This window comes from Gallinula chloropus, assembly GCF_964237585.1.
Source record: "Gallinula chloropus genome assembly, chromosome: 16".
In the NCBI taxonomy this organism is placed as follows: Eukaryota; Metazoa; Chordata; class Aves; order Gruiformes; family Rallidae; genus Gallinula; species Gallinula chloropus.
In genome coordinates this window covers 4,050,476-4,069,992 of record NC_140101.1, presented here as the reverse complement: position 1 = coordinate 4,069,992, position 19,517 = coordinate 4,050,476, and the positions used below count along the sequence as shown (strand labels likewise).

Genomic DNA, 19,517 nt, shown 5'->3' with positions numbered 1-19,517 from the left:
GGTATGATCTAAGCAGTTTAAGATCAGGCTGAATCCATGATGCAACTGAGAGGGTGTCACTGTGTGTTGTCCCACCTGGGCAGACTGGGGTCTCAATCCACAGTCCAGGACCCCAATACACAAGCTTTCTCTCTGGGAAACACGTTGGCAGAAACGTGTGTGTGAAAATAAGAGTCCTTGTGACACCTTTCACAAGCATTTCAGCCTCTGCCTGTGCAGGCAGGAAATGCATTTCCTGCTCTTGGATACTTCCACATCCCCAGAAGTTTGTTTCTTTTTTATTCCCAATCTGTAAGGACCACAGGATTTTTTTGCAAAACCTGAGTATACGACATGACCACGGTTGAGGCCACTTAAACTTCTATCAGTTGTGACATTTCGTGTCAGGCAGAGTTTGAAGTATTTCACCTGGCACAGAGCTGTCTGGTCTAGAAAATGATAGTTTATTCACTGCCTCATCTTGTTGTCTTTAGACAGGTATTGTGAGTTTGGAGGAGAGAGCCCATCCTAACTAACAAGCCAGTTTTTCTTATATTCTCTTTGAAATATTGGCCTTTGAAGGGTCTTTATTTCCCTGACGTCTGTACCAAGGCTGGTTTTCAGAGGAGACAACAGTTCGTTTCTGATTGAATACTCCTCTAACCCAGAGGTGGATGATCTGTAATCCAAACGAGCATCTGCCATTTCTGGGAGAAGAACCAGCTCTGCTGAGCCGTTCCTGTCATCACACGCTGCCTGTGCAGGGTCCTGTAAGACTTTCTCTGAATACAAATAGCCAATTACTTGACTTGGTTTTTCTCAGGGCTCCCAGGACACTTATTTGGTATATCCACCAACACTTCATTTCCAAGCCCAACTGCAATCTCTCTTAACCCCTTTTCATCAGGACAGCCCAATGCCAGGGCTTCACAGTGGGGCGTTGTTGGGGTGAGCTACACAAAGGCTGTTTTGGCTTTTTAGTTCACAGTTGGCATTGGTGAGTGAGGAAAAAAGGTACCCAAGAAGCTAAACCTACAGATCCATGATAAGCACTTCGCTGAGAGCCCATCCAGCCGCTAAAGCCTTGCATGGTGTTTTCAGGCTCTCTCTAAATGGGCTTTGATGAAATAGAGTTTTTACAAATAGAAGATAAGGAAGCGGGAGCATCCCCAGTAAGGCGCAACTTGGCATGGCCAATGTCACACCTCAAGTTATCCTCATTAGCCACAGACACATTCACAAAGCCAGCTTTGAAACTGGATCTCTGGTCATTTATCAGAGGAAGGGCAGAAGACTCACAGCAGTGATATTAAAAAGAAATGAAAACATCCCAAAGAGCCTAGCTCCATGAAATGTAATTCTTTCCTTTGGCAGGGGCTTGTGCAGCTGTGTGTTGCTTTCCTGCTCACATGGATTGACACAGCTCAGGTTTCACTTTGAGTTTCAGCTTCAAACAGCCCGTTTCTGGAAAGGGATATTCACGAGAAGCCAGAAGTTTTCCCGCCTGCTTATCTAACTACAAAAAATTTATATAAACCTGTCAGCAGGTCTGAGTTACCCATGAAATAAGCTCAGCTTTTGTTTGTTTATGTCAGTAATGTATAGTTTGGCCATTTATTAGGTTCCAGTTTAGGTAATACGTGTCCGTTGCAACTCAAACTTTACAAAGCTGAGAGGTAGACATCAAAACCAACAATAAAATAAAGCCAAGAAAACAAGTAAATGGGAAAGATAAAGACGACGTGTTGACCTGGAGAACATAGGAAAAGGTTACCCAAAACAAACCACATAGCTGGTTGCATAGGGCGTGAACGGACTTGGGCTATGAGTTGACCGAGTAGTTGAGAGGTGAGTCTGTCTGCAAGGGGATCCCCTTCTTGCTTCTCTCTTCAAACCTTCCACATGCATGGGGTCATCTAACCTGCTATTTCAGGAACATATGAAAATGTGTCAGGGGAGCAGACCCAGCACTGCTTCACCCATGGGTGCACCCTTTAGTACAGCTGTGAGTTCCCAGCATAATGTCTCCAAGGCAATTTCTGCTGAAAATGATTCTGATACAAGAGTGGCCTGAAAGCTCTTGTTCTTCCAAAGCCCTGTTTCCCAAACTGTTGTTTTTAGTGACAAGTATAGAACAGGAATACCCATGACTTTAGAGCATGACTTATAGGAGGGGCAATGGTAAAAGAAGGAGAAAGCAGGAATCCATCCTGTAATTCCAGCATGCAAATGCAGTGGTCATTGTGGACCCTGTTTCTCCTGGGCTGCAGAGATCTCCGGCTGTGTCCACTTTCAGCAGCAGGAAGCTGGTATGTAAGTGGCACTTAGTGGAAAGAAAAACCTTTGGAAAGAAAGAAGTAGAAAAATTGAATAATTGTAGAGGTCAAAAACCAGATACTCAATTAGCGTTTTGTTTGTCAACAAAACCAGTTATCCAAAGGTCCTTTGAATCATGGGTCAGGAGTCCAGGAAAACCTTATTTCAAGCAATATTAAGGATATGTCAGTGAAAAGACTGCCATGTATTTATTTCCTTTCTCTGTAGATACTCCAAGCTGTCAGATCCTGCAAACTGGCTGAACATTAATGCCACAAATGGTCAGATCACTACTGCTGCTGTCCTTGATCGAGAGTCAGACTACATTAAGAATAACGTCTACGAGGCCACATTCTTGGCGGCTGACAACGGTGAGCCCAGGCTTCACATTGTTCATGCTTCAATAAGACTCTAATGTGATGCATTAAGAGAAATGATGCCCTGACAGAGTTGTCAGTATAAGTTATCTTTTTCCCAGGTTTTTATGGTCAAAAATGTGAAAGTGGGACGGGAAATTGCTGGAGTAAATTAAATGTGCACAGTATACGGAGAGTGTTATTAAGGGAAAGGGAGGGCAAATGGAAAATCGATTTGGGGAGTTCAGTGTAGCAGTGTAGCCTGAACTTAAAAAAAAAATCAAAGGGATGTGCTCTCCAAGGGTTGCTGAACACACCGGTCCTGGTAATCGTCCCAAAGGCACTGAGCAGAACATGCAGGAAGCCTTCCATCAGGAATCCAGGAATAATTGTAGAGGCTGGCAGAAGGGTATTAAAAATAAGCCAGTCCATTGAGCTGCTGTGGCTTTCATGAAAGGTGTCTGTCTGTCTGTCATCAGAGCTAATCTCTCCCCATCGACTACCATTTCTAAGATGTCCAGACATCATCTGGAGGCTGGGGTACTTTATTATCAAAGTCGCTGAGGCCAGTACAGATCTTCTTCTGAGAAGTCCTGTTAAGGCTTGCTCTTCTCCACTTATTAAAGATCACACAGTGCTTTTGGTCACATGGGCACTGTGAACCACTCGAGGGCAAGCCATCCACTGCTGCTGCCCTGGATTTCTCTTCCCAATTTTGATGAGGAGGAATGGATGACTGTTATGTTAACCATATCTAAATGTGGTCGTGCTGTTACTTCATCATCACTTTCTTCAGCTGGAAAAGGCTCAGTGGAGGGCTCAGGTAGCTTCCTTGGGCAAGGAGAGGGTCTTCCTCCCTCTTTCCCACCCTCACCTTCCCCCTGCAGGGTGCTGAGCCGTGTTTCAGAAACAAATTAAGTCCAGGCTTGGCTGTGAGCACCTAAGTATATTGCTCATACTCTGTAGGTGCTTTCAGGAGAGGCCATTAGCTCTTGTCATCCCTCAGGCTGCTATGTCCATCATGAGCAGATCTGGTGGTGCTTGCAGGGCTGATGAAAACTTGCTCCCTCGGGTTTCAGGCTTCACTTCAGTCATTGCATCCTGGGTCACAGGGGCAAAGCAAACGAGTTTCTGAGTTTCCATGCTGAGTAGCAGTACCAAGAAGCAATTTTTGACCCTTCATTGTACCATTAATCTGTTGTGGTCCCGCAGCCCCATCCTAAGCTTCCCCTCTGGTAAGGCAGCCAGGACAGTGAAATCCAAAGTAGTCTCAAGGGGATCTAGCAGCGCTCGTCTGCAAGAGCCACAGAGCAAAACAGGTCAAATGAGTTGGCCGAAGCTATTCACAAAAGCAGTGGAAGAGCTTGAACCCACCAAACTAATGCTCACCATATCACCTTGCAAATCCCAGGCACTTAGTACAACATGGAGTTAACCCCTTTCCTTGGCTTTGGTGCTGGTGCTTCAGCACCTCCACATCCATCATTCAGCAGCTCAGAAAGTGAGGACCTAGATAAATCTCTTTATTCTAAAAAATTAATCCATCACTGGTACATTGCAGCCATTAAAATCCACATAAAGCAACACCTTATTTAAAATTCTGCCTCAAGTGCTTAGGATAACAGCCAGAGTTTCATCTAGGCTCATAGACTCGTTCCACATTTCTCCCAAGTTCCAGGTTGTCCGGCATCATGTACTCCTCAAAGAAAGCCTTGGGTTGGATGTTTTGGTAGGGATTTTTCTTTCTTTCTGGAAGAAGCAGCAGCATCTTGTTTCCCTGAAGTTCTCTTTGCTGTTTTCAGTGTATGATAAAGAAGTTTAGCCAAATACTCCCTGGACATGCTCCCTTTGTCTCCCTGGGCTACAGTGGAGAGATGCTCACTTGAAGAAGTGTCTTGGCTGCGGTGTAAGGGCACTGTGAAAGAGGCAGCAAGGGGAAATGTGACAGTCAAATACAGATGTAGCAGTTGTATGTTCCTCTTGCTTTTGAAATAGTATTTCAATCTTAAATTTCAGGGAGTGGACCAACTTCTCCACTGGAGTCAGTGGTGCTATGGTAGTCTTCATCTCTTGAGTGTAAAGTCCAAGGATCCTTTGTAGTACATCAGTACCCAGTCTATCCATGTCCTTGCTCTCTCCAAATAAGACAGCTGAAATAACTTGAAATGTTCCATGGTTTGTACTACTTGGATGCTTAAAAGAGTTTAATTTGCATTTCTCCTGAGACTGCCCCAGACCTGTACTCAAGAGCCCAAAGAACCAAAAATACCCAGAGCTGGAGCCCAGCAATACCCAGTAGCCACACAAGGCTGTGTTGCCTCTGCGGCAGTTGCAGATTATTTCAGCCACGTGCCAGTTTGTGCCTCTCAGACCACTAGTTTATGTTCCCTCTGCCTGAGAGGTGGGAGCGTGGGCCTTGTGTTCCTCCCAGAAGATACTGTGAAACACAGGTTGTGAAAACAGTGAAATCATTTGGTCCCAAAAGCCAGTTTTCATGTTCATCCCCAGTATCCTGTCTGTCCAGAAGCTTTCAAGGCTGATCAAAGACATTGTTTTAGAGGGAGACCTACCCCTTGCTTACTAGATGAAAGGGTAAGATCAGTGATTGAAGAGCTTATGTAGGAACCATGAAAGAAGGATTTTTCAGGGCTCCTTCAGAGTTTCCAAGACTCCCTTGAAAAATGGAACAGAAATGAGAAAGGAGGGTAGAAAGGGATGCCTGTGGAAGCAGAAGCAACATTTGAAAGTCTAGTGGGGAAGTGGTTGGTATAGCTTTGTATCCAGCCCTGGGAGGAAGAGCCAAGGCTGAAAATACAAACTTAAAAAAGAGTTGCTGAAGCAATGCAGAAGAAGGAGCTGCCAGATAGATCTGTGGGGAGAGCAGCTGAAATCGATGCACCGTTCCTGGGAAGGCTGTTCCCTCTTGCCAGGACAGGTATTTCTATGTGTAAGTGGTCATTAGACAAATGTGGATCTTCCTCAGTAAGGGGATGGAGGACTCAGACTGCTGTGCTGCAGCATCCCTGCTGGTTGGGACAGAGGATGAACAGTGGTATAATGGGACATACTGCTACTGCTGAGAGTTAGTAGCATCATTCATCGAGTTTGGTGGTCGTCAGCTCATACCAAAGGCCTTGAGCAAGGACCTTTTGCCACTAAAACTAGGGCTGACTGTGGGATGGGCTGGAGAGTCGGGCTTCCTTTGAAGCAGCATGATAGCCTGTAAATCTAAAATCTGGCTGGCAGGTACTACAGTAAATGATGACCAATGGATTACACAACTATTTTTCCCCTCCAAGCTCTACTCTTCCTCTTGGTAACTATCTGTCTAATGGTTTTTCCTCTTCAAAACAGCCATTACCAAAATTTGCACTAGCAGCCTGGCATTGCCTCCTTGTATTTTTAGAGTTTGACTAAGGACATTGCTGTAGGCTACAGATCTGCAGTACTCAACCTCCGTGTTCTGCAGGAGCAAAAAAACATCCACATTAGGAGGCTTGGGGAAGTTTTAATACTACCTCTTAAAGCAGGGAACCATGAAAGTGCAGTATGTCCCTAATAAGGTCCAAGGAGGGAGGGTGAAAATCCTGGTTTATTGGAATTGGAAGGTAGAGAGGGGGCTGGTCCAGAGTGTTGTCATTCCCACTGCTTCTCCAGTGATGGCCATCGGTCCGTGTTCGGCTGTGTCTCTCCGGTACAGGTATACCCCCCGCAAGCGGCACTGGCACTCTGCAGATCTACCTAATCGACATCAACGATAATGCTCCTGAGCTCCTGCCAAAGGAGGCACAGATCTGTGAAAAGCCAAACCTGAATGTCATCAACATAACAGCCGCGGATGCTGACATTGATCCAAACGTTGGGCCTTTTGTCTTCGAGCTGCCAAGTGTGCCATCTGCGGTGAGGAAGAACTGGACCATAACGCGGCTGAATGGTAAATGGGGCAGGCAATCCTGGGGACATTTGGACTCTGATTCACTAATGAGGCCACGTGCTGTTTCAAACTTCCAAACTTTCCTACTTTTGTATCTGATTTTTATTTTTTAAAGCACATTACGGCTGACATTATAGACAAGATATTTAATCAGAAATGATTTGTATCAGACCTGCAGCATAACTCTAAGAGCCTTGGCACTTGGCTTTTTTTAATGCAGTTCATAATTATGAACAGTTATCAGTAGTGAACAGAGTATAAATCATCCATAATGGCCAAGGGGAAAAAAGCTATTATCAGTCTTCCTTATGTTCCAGTGTAATTGTCATAAGCCACAATCAGGATCAATGTTCATTTCTCTGACCATAATTGCATAAAGGCAGCCTTTTAATTTACCATGGAACCAGGAAGGCTAGGTAAGTGTGAAGATTACCAGTATGTGAAGGATTTTTATATTGTGGCCTGCAACCACAAATGGCCCTAATTGCTCCTCTTATTGGTAGTTTCAGCAGAGGATGGAAAATACCATCAAGCCTGAGGGCTGGTTTTGGCTTCAAAGCTAGTCCCTCTCGCTGAGGTCTGGCACCCTCTGCCAGCCCAGGGACAACAGCTTGTGCCCTTGCTGCTCGGGGCTCAGTCCCATAGCCCCTGTACCACAATGGGAGGGAACACGGGCCAAGCGTGTCATCAACAGGCGATGAGCTTCCTAAAAGTCCTGAGGTGGGAGACTGCTGGGCAAGCAGAGAGCCTGCACAGTGTCCTGGGGAGCATCATTCACACTTTAGTATTTGCATTTTGTGCCATTTCAAACGTATGCCGCTGGATTTGCAAGCAGCATCAAGGTGGGTTAGTGCAGTGGTGAAAATACATGGTATTTTGCAAAACACAGGCTGCTTGTTGACCAAACTGTTAGGACAGAAGGATGAAGCTGTCCTGCCCAAGTGTGTTGCTGGCAGCCCTCTTCCTCGGGACCAGGTAGGCTGCTCTGGCAGAAGAGCACTGCCTGTACAAGCGTGGCCGCAAGGCTCTACCAGAGTGTCTGTCATCTCTGTCTGTCTTGGTCTCCCCAGGCGATTACGCCCAGCTTAGTTTACGAATCATGTACCTGGAAGCGGGTGTGTACGATGTGCCGATCGTGGTGACTGACTCAGGAAACCCCCCGTTGTACAACACATCTGTCATCAAAGTGAAGGTGTGCCCGTGCGACGAGAACGGCGACTGCACCACCATCGGGGCGGTGGCCGCGGCGGGGCTGGGCACGGGTGCCATCATCGCTATCTTGATCTGCATCATCATTTTACTAAGTAAGTACCACAGGGGGGTGGCACTTCCAGGAGACATCATGTTTCTCATCCTGTTCCCTGTTGTCCCATTTTTATATGTGGTATTTTTCAAGAGCCGTGCAAGCACCGTGCTGAGGACAGCGCCCTGGGGTTTGGGCTGCAGGGGGTGATTCTCACATCGGCATTCAAACCTCCTTCTCTGCAGTGTCAGCAAAACAAGCTAGAGCACTCTTTGTGCTCCAGGCTTTTCTTTCCCATATTTCCAGTAGCTTTACAAACATCATTACACCTGACAACGTCTTGTAGGTAGTGAGTGTGATGGGATTCTGCCTGTTTTGCAGGAAAAAGTTGAAGGACTTGTCCAACATCCTGTGACAGAGTCCCCCATAGCTCTCAGGTCCCTGGCTGGCTGTGAATGTACTGGTTCCCAGTACCAGATGAACTGGTTATTAAAGTCTGGCTAGTCCCTGGCAGAGCCAAGGCATGGCTGTAGTTCTCTGGTTGTTCAGATGAAAAGAAGAATAATGATTATTCCCATTGCTTGTAAAATGACAACAGATTGGAGGATCATGATGGACCATGAGTGTTTTAAGAGGAAGGATCTCTAGTTTGTCAGGAGGGCTGGGGGTGTATTGCAGAGAAGGGCTGCCCATCCCATTGCTCAGGGTAAAGCCATCCCTTTTGCCCTGAAATGCTCCAAGTCCCAAGCTTTCATTAACATTACCCATAACCATGTGTGTGCACACTTAAAAATAAAAATGATATCATTATAACTTCAAGCAGGAGTTGGCACAGTAGGAATAGATAAAAATGAGCACTGAAATGAACAATGAGGTAAATATCTATCAAGAAACACAGGATGAAGCCATGGGACTCCCATTAAAGCTAATGGGAGTTATGGTGCTAAATCACATTTAATATTTACCCCCAGTGTGTTTAAACAGAGAGCAGACAGAGCGACGTATGCTACAAATGTCACCTAATGAGGATATGATATGGTACATTAAGAGAATGGGTCATCTCTGGGCAAACATCCACCCTCCTGGGCCAGAGATGGGAATATATTGTTGTATAATTGATTTACCATATCAGTCTGGAGATCAAGCAGGAAAACGGGGTGTTTGTGGCCGTGCAGTCCCTGCTTCTCCTCCAGCCTGTCTGAGCGAGCGGGACATCCCTGTGCCGAGCCACAATGAAGAGTTTCCATCCTTCATTGGACATGGGGTCCCAGCAGAATGGTTTAGGCTGCTCCCTTCAGCAAGGGCGTTCGCTGCAAGCACAGTAACCCCCAGGGGAAGCCATGGTGTTTGTCAGCCCTGACACGCTCGGTACCCTGGGCTGTGCAGCCGTGATGCTGCCAGTGGGATGAGAGTTTGCACAGGGAGCCACAGAGGTGCTAGAACACGGGACTTCTTTCAGCTGCTCTCCCAGAAATCCAGTGCTAAAATGCGATTTAAACAGTTGAAAATCCTATTGACTGAAATTAACTTCAGCTGAAGGACATTTGATTTAAGAGATTCCTCTTTTCATTTTCAGACACATTATCCCATTTTAAATTATGGGGTTTATTACAAAAGCTTATTTTTACATTCATTGTAATTCTAATTGATGTTTTTTTTCATCTTCAAGAGCTGCAAAGCACTGTATCAGAGATGAAAAATGTAATTTGTGATGAGCGGTTTCCCAGTTACATCCTTCCAGTGTTTTGCCTCCTTTCTCTGTTTTATATTGTGACCTCTGAACAATAGCACAGAAAAAGGCAGATGTGGGTTTTTTTGTGCTATTTGTCCATTTTAGAGTCAGCAGGTCAAAGTTTGATGGCTTTAAAAGAAAGAAGCTGCAAGGGGACAGATCTGAGGTTGCTCAGGTGAAGGAAGTTTCTGGCTTTACCTTCACTCAAAGGGTGGGGTTTTTTTCTTCTTCCTGATACCTGATGTATTAGCTGCTCAAATAACACATTTAGAAGAGCAATGCAATAAAAAATTGTGAAGGGTGAAGACAATAGATTTCAAGGAAAACTACATGCAGAGTGAAAATGGGTCTAACAGCAGTAATAGCACTTCCCATTTTGCAGAGTGAATAAAAGGAAGGAGAGTGCACTACATCGGCTATTGACACTTTGAAGGTCTTTTTTTTTTCCAAGGTAGCTGGAAAGGCGTTAATGGCACGGTTTTTTCCACAAGTGCATGAAAAAGTAGCATTTAAAAAAAAAAGGGGGGGGAAAGAAAAAGATAAACCCTGGTAACCATTATAATATTGTCTTTGTGGACTAGGCAGGTATCTTGTTGTGAGAGACTTGAAAAGGAAGAAGGAGAAAAGGACTTCAATAGTCTGCTAAATAGCTGAGGTTTTCTATCGAAGATAAGAGTTACATTTTCTTCCCTTTTCTTTTTTCTCTCTCTTGAATAGATCTGGGATAAGCATTAAAGAAATGCTGAACTATCTGAAAACAATTCTGTTAGCTGGCAGGCAGGGATGGCAGCCAATTGGCACACAATGGCAGTAATTAGCTGTCCGGTCCTCTTCTGCTCACTTCGCTGAATTCCTGTGGGGTAGAAATACTTTGGTGCTGGGAGGAAAAACTCTGATCCTCCAAACCACCTCCCCACACAGCGGGGCTCTGGGCTGGGCTGTCCATCCATGGTGCCAGGGTCTGCTGTCTTCTCCATCCTTGCCCTCCGTGAAACAACACCAAGGCTTCATGAAGAGGCAGATGGAAAGAAAACCTGGTTGCTTGTTCTCCTTACGCAGCTAAAACCCATAGAGTTTGGGATCTCCTGTCTCACCTGGGTCCACTTGTGTTGGCTGCATTTGGGTTGACTGAAGTTAAAGGAACCTCAGCCACACATTCCCACCTCCACTGTCTATCCATCTCTCCCTTCTCCTGCAGACTGCCACTGTCACAGCCTCCTGTGTGGCTTGTGTGGAGAACAGAGTGGGAAGCAGACACTGGGAGGTGAAACTGCCCAGGCTTCATTTCATTTTTGATGACATTATTTGCAGCTACTGAGTACAAGAATGAAAAATAACATATTAACAGGTTCTTGAAGAAGACATGGTCTGGTTGCCTTACGTTAATGGAGGCTGAAGTTCCCAGATCAACTTCCATGCACTAAGTCACAGGGAGTGCACAGGCTCTGGGACGTGGGTGACCCTTTGAAGGATGAGGTCGTGGAGTAGGGAGCCAGTGTTCCCTTTGGGTCAAGTTGTTTAACTGGGGGAAAATTTCTCATGATTCAAGAGCTGTTCATCCCTCTCTGTTACATACTGAGAAAGATCAGCCAGGCCTTGGCACGTAAATGCTGGTGCCTGAGGAGGTTGGCTGTGTGCTACCAGATTTACTCTGCCTTGTTCTGCAAAGCAAGCCCTGCTCTCTGAAAGGATTTCAAGTGATCTTAGATCTGCTTTGCAAGCAGATAGCCAAACGTGTGTGCTAATGTCCTGGCTAATGAGATCTCAGAAGTCTAGAAAAGCTCCTTCACTCAAAGAGTGAGCCCAAATCAGGTTACCCAACCCAGTAGTACCAGCCCTCCCCAAACCAGTTTTGCGTGGCATGCTGCAGCAAAGTGACCACCATGGACAGGGATGGGGACCCCAACGAGCATCACCATGCCATCCTGGTGGAACAGATGCTGGTGCAGAGGTGCTGGTCATCAGTACCTGTTTGCTTCTCAGCACCTCTGCAGCTCTCTTTCCTCCACTTTTCTTTTATGCCCCTGAATAAAACAAAGGTGGAAATCTAATCCTGAAAATTCAGGATTTAGATCACATATTTTCTGAAAGTGCCACTTTTCACACTTTCTGTTTGCTTTTCCTTTGATTGTGTGTTTGACTTCTGATAAACATCAGCTCAATCAGCATTTGTGATGGATCTCAAAGAAATGTTTGTAGTGGAGGCCTGTCACAGTATTTACAGCTCTCACTGATCTCTCCCTTATAAATTAGAACATGCAATAGGATAAATTTTTATTCCTCTCAGCAGCAGCCAGAGAGGCTCTCCGTAGCAGAGGAGGGCAGGTGAGATGTCAGGACGTGCCAGCACGCTCTGACACACGCAGCATGGCCTCGTGCTGTGTGAGATCCAGGCTCACCCCACTGCTTCTCCCTTCCAGCCATGGTTCTGCTGTTCGTGGTGTGGATGAAACGCCGGGAGAAGGAACGCCACACCAAGCAGCTCCTGATCGACCCCGAGGACGACGTCAGGGACAATATTCTGAAGTATGACGAAGAGGGAGGTGGAGAAGAAGACCAGGTAAGAAGAGCCCACAGGTCGTGACCAAGGAGCAGCTGTGCAATCTGTACTCTCAAAAAGGCAGAAGCCACGTTATTTTCATGGTTGCATTTGCCCTTTTTTATGCCCTGGAGGCTTTATAGTCTTCCCCAGTGTGCTGTGGGCATCAGTGAGAGCCAGCTGAGGTCCAGCGTGTCACTGGGACACTCCCCAGTGCAAACAGAACCATTCAGGGAGAGCCCAGTGTTGCCCAGATTCTGCTGCCCCCCAGCCAGCATCCTGGGGAGGGACTGTACATCGATCTTCTGGCGCTCATGTTCAAACAATATTTCTGCTAATGTGGTCATGCAAATCATGTGCTTTCCTGTTCACTGTCAGAGATTTTACTCAAACCAGCTAGCAGCTACCAGCCTCCCCCAGAACTGGGGCTGTAGGCACTTCCCTCAGCATGCTTGAGCCTGGAGCTTCTATGGGCTTTCCCTGCATTTGTTTAATCATCTCTAATGTGCTTTTAATTTCTTTTAATATCTGGACATGGTTTGTGAGAAATGTCTGAATACATTTGGGGATTTGCTTTTCCACCGCAGAGCGTGCAGTGGCAAAGCCTTGCTTGGTGACAGAGCCCTAAGCCACAGCCTGCCTCAATGCGTCAGCTTTCCTGAAGTGGCTGCTTCTTACAGACACCGATGCTGATCTTGTGTGAAAACTTCCCTGGCCTGCACTCCTGGGATGTGCTGTCCCTCAGCTACACATCTATTTCCTTGGCTAAAACAGCAATGTTCGGATGCTCGTGTTTAGGTTTTATCTCTGCCTAACACAAGTAAAGAACCCATGACAGTCTCAGATATGAAGTTCATGTAAATTACTTGACTCTGCGTCATGTAATGGCTTTTACTAGGGTGCATTAAAAGGAGAGTGGCCAGCAGGTCAAAGGAGGTGATCCTCCCCCTCTGCTCTGCCCTGGTCAGGCCCCACCTGGAGTATTGTGCCCAGTTCTGGGCTCCCTGGTATAAAAAAGACAGGGATCTCCTGGAGAGAGTCCAGAGGAGGCTATGGAGGTGATTAAAGGACTGGAGCATCTGCCCTGCAAGGAAAGGCTGAAAGAACTGGGGCTGTTCAGCCTTGGAAAAAGAAGACTGAGAGGGGATCTGATCAATGTTTATAAATATCTGAAGTGTGGGACACAGGAGGAAATGGCCAGCCTCTTCTCAGTGTCTGTGGGGACAGGACAAGGGGCGATGGCCTCAAGTTGGAGCACAGGTAGTTCCGCACTAACATGCAGAAGAACTTCTTCACAGTGAGGGTGAGGGAGCCCTGGGACAGGCTGCCCAGGGGGTGTGGAGTCTCCTTCTCTGGAGATACTCAAGACCCTTCTGGACACTGATCTGTGTGACCTGTCCTAGGGACCCTGCTTTGGCAGGGGGTTGGACCCGATGATCTCTGGAGGTCCCTTCAACCCCTACAATTCTGTGATTTTGTGATTACTGTGGCTTAAATGGACCACATGGTTCATGGGTCTGTGCAGAGGCTGCTGCATTCATGGTTGGTGTCGGTGCGTCCTATTAAGTTCAGTGGTTGAGGCTGGTAGTTAAGGAGCAGAGGAAACCATGGCAGCTTGTCCCGCCATGGAGGTCCCAGCAGCAGCCAAGGGCAAGCTTCAGTGCAGGGAGCCGGGGCAGGGATTTCCCCCAAAACTGGAGAAGTCCTTACTCAATGGAAAAATCCTTGCAAGTTATTTATAATTACTGCTCCTGGAGATTCTATCATCCCAGTCTGAGCATGAGGATAGTTTTACTGGTAGAACAAAGTACTGTTGCAAGCATTCCCAACAGCTGAAGTATCTGGTTTCAGGCAACTACGCTGTAGGCTTAAATATTTTAGAAAGGATTCATCAAAAATAACAGCAAAGAGCAGCAAAACACCATTACCTACGTGAATACATTTTTAATGAAATATTACCTGGTTCTTATTCCTTGATAGAAACCTATTCTGTTGGGATTTTTCACAAGCAGAAAGAACATAATTACCTTGAAAGGCCAACATGCATAAATGCAATGCACATTTTAATGTTCCTACTTCTGTACAAAAGTAATTGGGGTAATGTCAACCAACAGGCATTACATTGTGTATTTCATCAGACAGTCATACATATGCCTGTGCACACACAAACAAAAGCCAATTTTTAGCCCTAAGATTTAGATATTGTGTAAAATACTCAGAAAGTATTTCATTTTTTTTTTATTTAACTTAAGTTTTAAGATAAGCTCTTTGGAGGCCAATTGTATGAGCTACTCTGAGGTCAGGTTCACCCATCGTTTGGATAGTTAGAGGTGCTGCATATGCGGGATAAGATTTGCCATTGAACTCAGGCTGAAATAGGATTAGAGCCCTCAACTTGTTCCTGCATTGGGTGAGTAGAATGAAAAGCTCTTGGTTTCACTCAGTGCCTTTCTGTTTGTCACAGGATTATGATTTAAGCCAGCTCCAGCAGCCGGAGACCATGGATCACGTGCTGAACAAGACACCTGGAGTCAGAAGAGTGGATGAAAGACCTATTGGTGCTGAACCACAGTACCCCATAAGACCAGTAATCCCACATCCAGGGGATATTGGTGACTTTATTAATGAGGTATGTTCTGTAGGGTGTCCTGTGTCACATCTTAAAAGCTTGAGCAGGCAGCTGCCATTGGGCATACGATGTTTCCCTGAGTGCATGGACCAAGTGATGTTATTCCTCACATGAGAAGGCTTATGTAAGCCAGAGGAGTGATTGGCATGAGCAAAGGATGCAGGACTTGGCCTAGAGAAGGCACCAAGTCTGCTGAAAAGCCAGAGTGCAAACAGAAAGCCTACAATTTCTGTGGGCATTGGAAACTCCATGCTTTTCAGCATCCAGGCAGGATCCTGCTTTCCCTTGGATGACTATGAATGACTGTGCATATCTCAGTTGCTGTCAGTAAAATCGTTGTCTGGATGTGGAGAGAGGAGTGTGGTCCTGGTGGGGAGGCAAGGGAAGGCAGCTGCCTGGGCTGCCTTGTGCCAGTCGTGCCTCCTGGACTTGTAATTATTTCATCAGCCTCTGCCTTTCTAGTAAGCTCTGTTTGGTCTAAAACCTCAAAGAGTTTGCAGAACAGAGAGATTCAACCCAGATCAGAGAGGCTTGCTTTATTTTATGTTAGATTACTGCTCCCTTATCTGCTTGTACAAATATCTTTCCATTTAGTATTTCTTATCTCATTTTTAGTTTTGAGTGATTGAGTGGTTACGAACCGATCAATGCATTATTTCCTCCAAGACAAAACACACCATCCATTTCCTAAGTCAGAACAATAAATGTTCCAGCGATTTAATTCTATTATTATACCCATTTCCTGCTGTGCTTTTTTTCTTATTTTCATGGTTAAAATCCCTTCTTCCTTTGTCCCTGCCCATCCTTCACACACACGTTTGCACAGAGAGCATGTGGAGGCTCCATGCTCTGGCTGCTGTTCACTGCAGTAAAAGCTGCTCCCTGTCCCCACACCAAGGCCAGGGTTTCTCAAGGTGTGGAGCACAGAACACTTCGCTTTATCACAGGTCTGTTCCGCTGGGCTTTTCCTGACGCTGGGCTGCAGCAAGGCAATTCGTTTTCTCCATATCCCAAGGCCATTTCCACAGCCTGCCCAAAAGGCACTGAGTGGGAGCAGCTTCCCAACCCTCTGCCTGGGATCTCACACCCCAGGTCTCTCCTGATCACAGAATTTTGCTGGGAGTTATTTTATTTATTTGTTTATTTATTCCTAAAGGAATCAAAATCTTCACAATTAAAGCAGTGGGCACTGGTAGGAGAGGAAGGGTGAAGGATTCTGTTTGCTCTTTCATCAACCAAGCTGGAAATCTTTCTGTAAACCCCAGAAAAGGCATGCTGTCCAGAACTAAGAGCTTTCCAGACCTGGAACTGGATCATAGGAAATAATTCCCATCCCACTCTGTCCAGCTCTGCAGTGGCACTGGGAGTTAATGAGTTCTCTGCTGGGGGCTCCTCGGGATGGGGGGGCAGCCCCGGGACCCTCAGTTCCTCCCCATCCTTGTTTAGCTGGACACCATCCCCATTTAGCTTCGCTGCAGCATCCCAAGCATCCCACCAGCCCAGACTCTCACCCAAACACCCTTCCTTAGCACCATCACCATGAAACCCCATGGCCGGTACTAATGTCCTGTGTTTGCCCCCACCAAGGGTCTACGTGCAGCCGACAATGACCCCACGGCCCCCCCCTACGATTCCCTGCTGGTCTTTGACTACGAGGGCAGCGGCTCCACCGCCGGCTCCGTCAGCTCCCTCAACTCTTCCAGCTCTGGGGACCAGGACTACGACTACCTTAACGACTGGGGGCCCAGGTTCAAGAAACTGGCGGACATGTATGGGGGAGGCGAGGAAGATTAAACTGACCTCACGTTATTTAAAAAACAAAAAACAAACAAAAAAAAAATTAAAAAAACAAAAAAGATGAAGAGAGGAAAAAAAACCAATTTAGAAAACAAAACCAACAAACCCACAGACGACAACATTAACAAAAAGAGCCGATGCAGAAGCAGGAACTGTACAGATGTGGCAGCTTTTTTAATTAATATCCCCTGCTGACTGTATTGTTATTTTTAGTGGTGACATAGGAGGTTTCTTTTCTTTTTTTTTTTTTCCTTTACTTTTTTCCCTTTCCAATGTTTTTATTTTTATTTTATTTTTTAGACTGTTGAGCTGTCTCGCATGAACACTTGTCTTTGCTGCAGGTTTATTTCTTTTTGCTGTTTTGGTTCATTTTTTTTTTTAATGTCAGCTGGGATATTGCTCGTTTATCTGCTTTATGACTAAAGAGAGTGAAAGGCACTCTGTCTTAACTTGAATTTCTTAGAACAGAAGCACTGTTTTTAAAATATATATATATATATATTTGAAAGTGCCTTTTGGTGCATGTATCAGATTCCCTTCAATCTCAGGAGTGATGAAAACAAACATACAACCATCCTGGGCAGCACTCCCTGTGACCCTAAGCCAGTTCTAGCTGGGAAGGAGTTAACAAAAAGGAACTGTGGAGATTGTTTCTTTTTTGCCTTTTTTTTTTTTTTTTGGCCTTTTTTTTTTTTTTTAAGGGGGTGACTCATTATGGGGTGGAAGAAGATGGGGGGGTTGGGGTGGCGGGGGGGGGAGGAGGATGTTTTGAGTCAAAATCTTAACAGCCATCTTTAAGCCTCAGCAGGTGGTGAGCTAGTCATCATGTTGTATATAATTCAGTGTTATCAGATGCAAAATACTGACTGGGGGCTCTGCTGTCCCCTGGTCACACTCGATGTAGCTGCGTAGAACTATAGCATTGATAAAGCCTTTGGTTATTGCCACAGAAATCTCCGACAGCCCTTGCCTAAACCCTACAAAGTAAATGGTGAAATGACCAAAGGCCCATTTGTTTGTTTTTATGCTATCGGCGTGTCTCGGCTCCCACGACCTCTTGAGTGATGTCAGTACCCGCTGGGTTAGGTGGTGGCGTCCCGCGGCTCCGAGGATGCCTGCTAGCATGAAAGCCGATGATGATGCTCGCGTAAGGCAGGGGGTTGTGTAGCGGCTCCACGCGAGGCCCGGGGCAATGCTGAGGGCAGGAAGAGTGAGTTCGCCAGCACTTTGGCCGTCCGTAAGTATGAAGTCAGCCTAGCGCAGCGCGAACGCCTGGGAGCGTTAGGAGCCAAAGCTCAACACCAGCGCGTAGCTCAGCTAACGCGTGTCCTTCCTATCGGCTGGGTAGGCGGTGCCAAGTAAGCAAGAGGTTTTGCAGCATCCAGGCGTAATGGAACATCAGTATTATCAATGGTAGCATACTACCTAGTTTATATGTAGGGTCAGTTTAACCAATAACAAATAGTTATTAGCTTTTTTTATTACATTTTTCCTTTACTGATTTGGACTAGTGGGTTTATGTCTAATGTTTGTAAAATGATTTAGACTGCATGGATGTGTAATATAAACCACATTTAATGGATTATGAGCCACTTAATTAATGTGCTATGAAATCTTGGATTACCTGTGTTTTATATTCTGCAGACGATTTTGCAGTGGGTTCGCTACAACTTGTAAAGGTGCTTAGATATATTTTCATTTAAATCCAAGAATGTGCACAGTATTGGAAGGTGATTATCCAGGGGATAATCACACTTTTTTGATATCTCGATTAATTCTCAAGTTGAATGCTAAGAGTTAAAAGGGGGGAGGGCGGGGGGAGCGAGAGCGTGCACCGAGCGAGCGGGAGAATGAGAGGACGAGAGCTTGCGGTGATGAGTGGACCGTCGTTTCAGAGGGTATATTAGGCTGCAAGATCGTCTCTATAGATTTTTGAAATGCTCCTAGTGCATTTTATATTTCATTGTATCATATTTTCTATAAAATGCAATTTCTGTAAATTAATGAGCATTTGAAATGTGTCTTGTATGAAGTGGAATGTGGTAAAAGTCTGCCCGAGGGGGTCTCCAGTGTTACCGGTATGTTATTAACCACCACGGATGCGATCTTTCGGTCTTGTCTCGGTCGGTTTGTCCTTTCATGGCTTGGAGAGCGAACACACTCTCTCACCCAAGTTTCTTGAGGAAACCAGGAGGCGATGGCTTGCACCTCGGGAGAGGGACAGCTCCGATGGCAGCAGCGGGGTGAGGACGCTGCTCCACGGGCACCGGGATGAAGCGCTGTGCCTGGCAAACTGCCGGCGCCCGATGCCTTTCCAAATTCCTGTGCTGTGGTTGGGAACTTGGTCGTCTTGTGTGACCACTATGAAAGTCTTATTTTGCTTCTGTCATGTACTGTCCACCTCCTCCTGGTCACCCTCCAGCACACCACGCAGCCCCTCTCCTCCAGCCACCCGGCACGGGGCAGGCATTGCCCTGCAGCTTCTGCTTTCCACCCACGGGCAGTCTCCATTCTTCCCTTTTTCTTTTGGGGTGTTTCACCAGCTGGGCTTTGCACCTCCGCAGAAGCTGCCAGGTCACAGCAGAAGTGGTGAATAATAAAAACGCACTTGGTGTTCCTTGCTGATGACTACCCGTCAGTGTTTTGTGTCCGTCACAGTCACCTCATCACCGACACAGGAGAAGGATGCGGATCGAGGGCCGGGGCCATGCTGGTGGTTCTCCATCTGTTGGGCTGCTGCCACTGCCCACCAGCTCTGCGCAGCTTCTGGGATGCTCATGCGGATCCCACGATGCCGGTGAGCTGGGTCTCTGCTGTAAACTCTGCCGTGCCACCTACCTGGCACTACTTACCCGAGAACGGTAGCTAAATCCTCTCTCTGGAGCGCTTGGTGCTTGATGTCTACCATGGCTTTGCCCAGGGTGATGGATTTCGGGGATGGCAGTGCTGTGGGATGCTGCTGCGGGGCCGGGTCCAAGGCTATAGGGGCAGG

General features: G+C 46.3%; 1 protein-coding gene across 1 annotated transcript in view; it reads left to right on the top strand.

Moving 5' to 3' along the window:
- CDH4 (cadherin 4) overlaps positions 1–16,735 on the top strand; it is a gene marked incomplete at its 5' end in the record, with an annotated part of 444,834 nt that extends 428,099 nt beyond the window's left edge. The window contains 6 exons of the mRNA XM_084271711.1: positions 2,524–2,666; positions 6,352–6,585; positions 7,656–7,889; positions 11,981–12,120; positions 14,564–14,728; positions 16,316–16,735. Of these exons, the coding sequence (XP_084127837.1) occupies positions 2,524–2,666; positions 6,352–6,585; positions 7,656–7,889; positions 11,981–12,120; positions 14,564–14,728; positions 16,316–16,522 (1,123 nt within the window). The 3' untranslated portion in view covers positions 16,523–16,735. The remainder of the gene's footprint in view (positions 1–2,523; positions 2,667–6,351; positions 6,586–7,655; positions 7,890–11,980; positions 12,121–14,563; positions 14,729–16,315) is intronic.
- Positions 16,736–19,517: the final 2,782 nt, after the last annotated feature.